This window comes from Orycteropus afer, unplaced genomic scaffold (genome assembly GCF_000298275.1).
Source record: "Orycteropus afer afer isolate SDZICR_OR568_19922 unplaced genomic scaffold, OryAfe1.0 scaffold00829, whole genome shotgun sequence".
In the NCBI taxonomy this organism is placed as follows: domain Eukaryota; kingdom Metazoa; phylum Chordata; class Mammalia; order Tubulidentata; family Orycteropodidae; genus Orycteropus; species Orycteropus afer.
Window position 1 is genome coordinate 325,383 of NW_006922416.1, and position 5,635 is coordinate 331,017.

Genomic DNA, 5,635 nt, shown 5'->3' on the forward strand with positions numbered 1-5,635 from the left:
CACTCCTCGGAAGGAAGGTTGGGCAATCCTACTTCCGCAGTGATACTGCCTCGGAAACCCAAGGAGGGGTCGCTATGAGTCGGGGCCGACTCGACGGCATGTAACAACAACAACAACAACATTAAAACATTAAGGATTTCAAGATTGCAAAAGCAGGGCATTAAGCAGCCTGCGGATGTGAAGCCCTGGTGACTGCATGTCCGTGAAACTGGCCCTGGTGGAGGACAGACAGACAGACAGCACATGCAGCAGCGGGTCAGGGCTGAGGACGCTCAGCAGGGGAGGCAACACGAGGCGACGAGGTCACCGTCAGCCCCCACCCGTGGACACTGCTGCTGCTTGCCGGCCTCTCATCCAACCCTCTCACCTGCGCAGACACGGCCTTCTACTCATTTCACAGACAAGGAACAGAGGCTTGGAGCACTTGGTCACGCACCCAAGGTCTCAGAGTGGGTCTGGGCTGGGACTGGAACTTGTGCCTGCTGTCTCCCGGCCCTGACCTCAGATGGGCCCTTGCCACCTGTAGGGGCACACCTGCCCACCAAGCAGATGGAGACTAAACCCCGTGTGCAAATCCCCCCACCTCCTGCTTCAATCAGAGCCCCTCACTAGCCCAGCCATCTGCCCTGCACTGTGCTCCTTGAGCCTTGGGTCCCCCCAGGCCAGGTGGACTGGACCACGGCTCTGAGGGAGATGCCCTGGGGTAGGTGGGGCAGCAGCCACGCAGCGATGTGGCCACATTTAGAAACCTACATTGTGACCAGGCAATGCCTTCTTTGAGGCGCTGCACACGGTGGGTATCTTGAACCAGGTGAAGCTTCTGGGAGAGGGCCTGCAGGTTCTCTGACTGGGATCTGTGCCCTGACCACGCCCCCCCCCATCATCTTCCGGTCCCCCAGGCCCCACTCAGGCCTCGGCAGGTACTCCCACACTCTCTCATCCCCTGCCTTCTCCAGGTGGCCTCTCCCACTTGCAGCAGGTATCTTACTAGGAGTCTCAGACCTGGGTCCCCCATAACTGGAACTGGGTCACTGGCCGGCCCTGATAGGGCCCAGAATTCAGCTGCCTCAGAAACTTGTATGGGCTAAGTGGAGGATAAGTATGGGCAAAAATACATACACATGCTCACATGAACACGGGAGCTCTGGTAGCACAGTGGCTAAGACACTTGCCTGCTAACCAGACGGCTGGCGGTTCAAACCCACCAGCCACTCCTCGGAAGGAAGGTTGGGCAATCCTACTTCCGTAGTGATACTGCCTCGGAAACCCAAGGAGGGGTCGCTATGAGTCGGGGCCGACTTGATGGCACATAACAACAACAACACCACCACATGAACACACAAACACAGGTATATATGAACGTGTGTACACACAGGGACACAAACACATATACACAGATGCATGTACACATGAACATATGTACACGCACAAACACAGAAGCATCTACCAAGGCACACATATATGAACACACATACACACATTAACACATCCACAGGCAAGACACAGTCCATGTGTAAACATGCATGTGTGCAGTCATAGACCCTTGTACACACTGATGCACATGCAAGAACACACACACACGTGAACACCTCCTCATGCAGACACAGAGGCATACACATTACACCCATCAGCACACACATGTGCATGTTCCTCCTTCCTCTGCCAATCCCAGGCCTGGTCCAACCCTGGCTCAGTGCCCTGGCATATGCTTCAGGCAGGCCTTCCACCACCCTGGGCTCCACTCCTTACAGCCAGAAAGCTCCCAGGGGCCAAGCGGAGGGCGGTCCTGCTCTGGACTGGCCCCAGTACACTGACAGCTCCCTCCACCCTGAGTTCATCTAATCCAAGTGATCAGAGAGACATGGCCACAGGTCCCTGGGGCTGCCGGTTGAGCATGTAGTCTGCAAGGTGTGCCCTTTGGGGCATCGGGCAGCCTTCAGTTTTAATCCACTCCTTGTTGGCTCAAGCCACAGTGCAGGCCAGAGGCAGGCTGAGGTCAGGCCTTTGGAGCAGGGAAGTCCCAGCTCTGAAGCTCTGAGCCCTCCTCCCTGCCCGCCTCCCCCAGTGTCAGGGCCATGGGCCAGGACACGTGCCACAGACATGGGCCCCACCCAGACTGAGGCCCCTCGTCCCGCATGGGCTGGGCCACCCAGCTGCTGGGAGGAGTGGGTCTGCAGGGGTAGCATGTGTACTGCAGCTAAATGTGGAATGGAAAATTTTAAATCAGACATTTTCATTTTCATCAGGCTTTTCATTAACACTGTTTGTGTCTGACAGTGGCACCTGCCCACAGGGGCTGCCCAGAACCCATGGCTCGGGGGCCCTTCTGCCCTGGTCTGAGTCGGGCAGATCCACTGGCTGCAGCCACAAGGTGACCACAGAGGGCCCAACCCATTCACCTGATCCCTATAGACCCCCTGGGCAAATGGGGGAACGGGGCTCAGAAGGGCCACACATCGTGAGTCCTGGCAGGGAAGGCGCACAATTGTTCGCAAAAGCAGGTCCTGCTTCCCCTCGTGGCCCCAGCCAGTGGCTCCCTGCAGCCTGTGGGGGTCTGTGAGTACGAGAGGGACCATGAACCACCAGTGCCTTCCCAGTGGTCAGCCTGCCGTGGCCTGTTCCTGCCCAACAGCCCAGCCCGCTGATGTTCACAGGGTTCTTGTCATTCTGCTGAGGGGCTCTGTGGGGAGTTGGGCAGAGCAGAGGCCCAGCCTGGGCACCCTCAGACCCTGCCAGCATCTGGCCAGCCTGGTAGTGTGCCATGGTGTGCATGCCCTCTGTGGCTCAGGGTGACACAAACCTCCCCAGAAAATTGAGGAAGGCTTCCGGGAAGAAGAGGTTCCCTAGGAACCTGCCTGGCAGTGTGCGCTTGTCCTCAACACCCAGGGTGGGAGCAGGGAGAGGGGCGCCTCCCTGTGTATCCTGCCTGTGTCCCCACCTGCTTCAGGTCCACCTGGTCCTACCTCCAGTGAGATGATCGGAGGGAAGCAACCTGCCTTGTGTGAACCAGGGACCATCACCTGCTTGGGCATGAGGAACCCTGACAGGGGATAACATTTGTCTCATAAACACAGAGGAGGAACCTGGGAGCCACCACGATGCAGGAAAATCAAGACGCAAATGCAGCAAGGCAGAAGCCCTGAGACCAAGAGAGCAAAGCCGGGCAGGGTGGGAGGTCCTAGCTCAGGGACAGGCAGTGACACAGGAGCGCGCGTCCTTCTGGACCCAACACAGTGCTGGAAGGCAGCTGTCGGGTGACGAGAGGCCCACCCCAAGAAAAGCACCTGTGAAAAGGAACAGCCTGGTGCCCCGCCCCAGCTCGCCTGTACCTCGCCTGCACCCACACCGTGTCCAGCACCCATGGGCCTGCCCCCCTCTTCCCAGCAAAGCACCCTCCTCAAGAACTGAGCCATCTCAAAGGGGCCCAGAAAGATCGGGGTGGGGAGCAAATCAACAACTCTTTGGCCAGGAGAACTGCATGGGCCCAGGGAGCAGGCCTGGCTGGGGTCAGGGTGCAGAGGAGCCCTGGACCGAGGGGTGAGTGGGGCTCCTGAGGCTTCGCTAAATGGCCACTGTACATCTGAGCACCACACTAGCACCTTGGGCCACACACTTTGCAGGGCAGCCCCCTTCCTCCCAGGCGTAGGCCAGCCAAGGGCAAAGCAGGCACACGCAGGACTGAGGCGGGCAGGAATGGCTTCTGAAGCTGCCCGGCAGAAACCTCCACACTTTAACAGCACTGATGTCCTTGAACCCAGAACCTAAGCTTCCAGGAAGAAAGCAAGTGAAGAAGTGGCACTTGGCAAGGTGAGGCTAACGTCAGTGGCCAACATTTGGGGACAGGTTAAGTTCAGAGAGAATAACCACATCACAGGCTCTTTCTCGAATACGGTGTTTTAAACATTTGACATCACAGGGAAGGGCTCAGACAAATGAGCCAACAGGCACACTCCAGCATGGTCCCAGGGGGTGCCACAGGGAGCCCTGGAGGAAAGGGTCCAGGTGCAGAACGCCCATCTGGGAATGCAGTCAGCTCTAATCTCTTAAAATACTTGGCTCTCCATTTCCCCGGTTCTCAACAGAAACCATGAGTTACTTTTAAAGTCAGAGAAGATCCTGAATAGTATCTGAGGAGTGACAAACTGAGATGGACAAGTGGAGGCCAGGCCTCCGGGCCAGCACCAAGATGCCCCCACTTGACTCTCACACTCCTCCCACCTGGCCTCCAGAGAAGTCAGGGCCTCCAGGGAAGGTCTAAGACTGGGTGGGAACCCTCTTTTCCATTTCCCTTGGCCTGCACCCCCAGGACAGAAGCCCCAGGCCTGTCCGCCCACTGCCCCTCTTCTTCCCAGCTACAGGCCAGCAGCATCTGTACGACAAGGAACACGCCTGCTTGTCCAAGCCAGAAATAAGCCCGTCCACACAGGCCTTTTTTAAACACTCTCGCAGCCTTCCACACCCACCCCAAAGCTCCTACCCCAGGCAGACAGAGGCTCTCCCACCCCCACAGATGCTCAATTCAAACTCACTCTTGTTAAGGTGAAAGGGATCTGGCTGCCCTGCCCTGCCCAGCCTGCTCTGGGCCCACTTACCTGCAGGGCCACTGCCTGGCGGCAGATGCCTCACTGGCCGAAGGTACCCCCAGGGGCCTTGTTTCCCAGGAAGACTCTAGGGGCCGAAGCCATCACTCTAGCCCCTGAGCTCAGCTTCAGATGGGTGGAAGGAGGTAGCTGCATGTCCCCCTGGCTGCAGCCTCTCCCTTTCTCCTGCCTGAAGAAGCCTGGGACCCAGGAACCCCATGAGCACAGAGAAGGCAGCATGTCCTCCACACAAGAGCTCTGGGTCTGCGAGCTAGCCCGCTTCTCAGGTGTGGAAGTTGAGGCTAGCTGGCCCAGTGCCCTGTCCGCACTCTGTGCCTGATCTCCAGGAGCCCAGTGTGCACCCCGGGACATGCTGTGCAAATCTCTATCCCGAGGTGTGGCCAGGCCTGGGCGCTCCACACAACCCAAGGAAGGGCAGAAGGCCCAGCAGGCTTCGCCCGCGGCTGAGGGGCAGGCACGTGGTGGCTGGGCCAGGCCACACCTACAAGCAACAACTGGGCTCTGACCCAGGCCGGTCAGCACAGAGGGCTCTTTGCAGGGAAGTCGGGTGGCTCTGCACGCCCACGTTCACTCGTGTACCCGTGGGATGTGGAAAGCTGAAGCCACACCCTGGACAGCCGCTGCACAAACTCCCGTTTGTCCCGCCCACCGCCTCATACCCAGGACCTGCCTGGCACCCTCAGGCGGTGCCCACCTGGCACGTCCCCACCAGGCCTCGCCTGTCTCTCATGCCCCAGGAGAGACAGACTCCCAGCCCAGCCTCCCGGCGCGCTACAGGGGCTCACGTCCGCCGCGCTGCCGCCTCCCTGCAGGCCTCGGTGCCCGGCCCAGTCCCTGTGCCCGGCCAGCCCGGCCCCGGGCCGCCTCCCACCCGGCCGTGGCCCGGCGCGGACTCACGTGAACACGAAGAACAAGGTGCTGGAGCCGACCAGCAGCGCAGCGGCTGTGGCCACCGGGATGTACTTGGCAGGTCTGAGGCGCGTCCCGGGGCTGCGGGGCATCCTGGGCGCCGCGCCGCCGCATCCCTCCCAAGG

General features: G+C 59.5%; 1 protein-coding gene across 1 annotated transcript in view; it reads right to left on the bottom strand.

The window, feature by feature from the left end:
* The window catches only part of ZDHHC8 (zinc finger DHHC-type palmitoyltransferase 8), a 13,340-nt gene extending 7,738 nt beyond the window's left edge, over positions 1–5,602 (bottom strand). Inside the window, exon 1 of the mRNA XM_007957957.2 lies at positions 5,499–5,602. Within this exon, the coding sequence (XP_007956148.1) occupies positions 5,499–5,602 (104 nt within the window). The remainder of the gene's footprint in view (positions 1–5,498) is intronic.
* Positions 5,603–5,635: the final 33 nt, after the last annotated feature.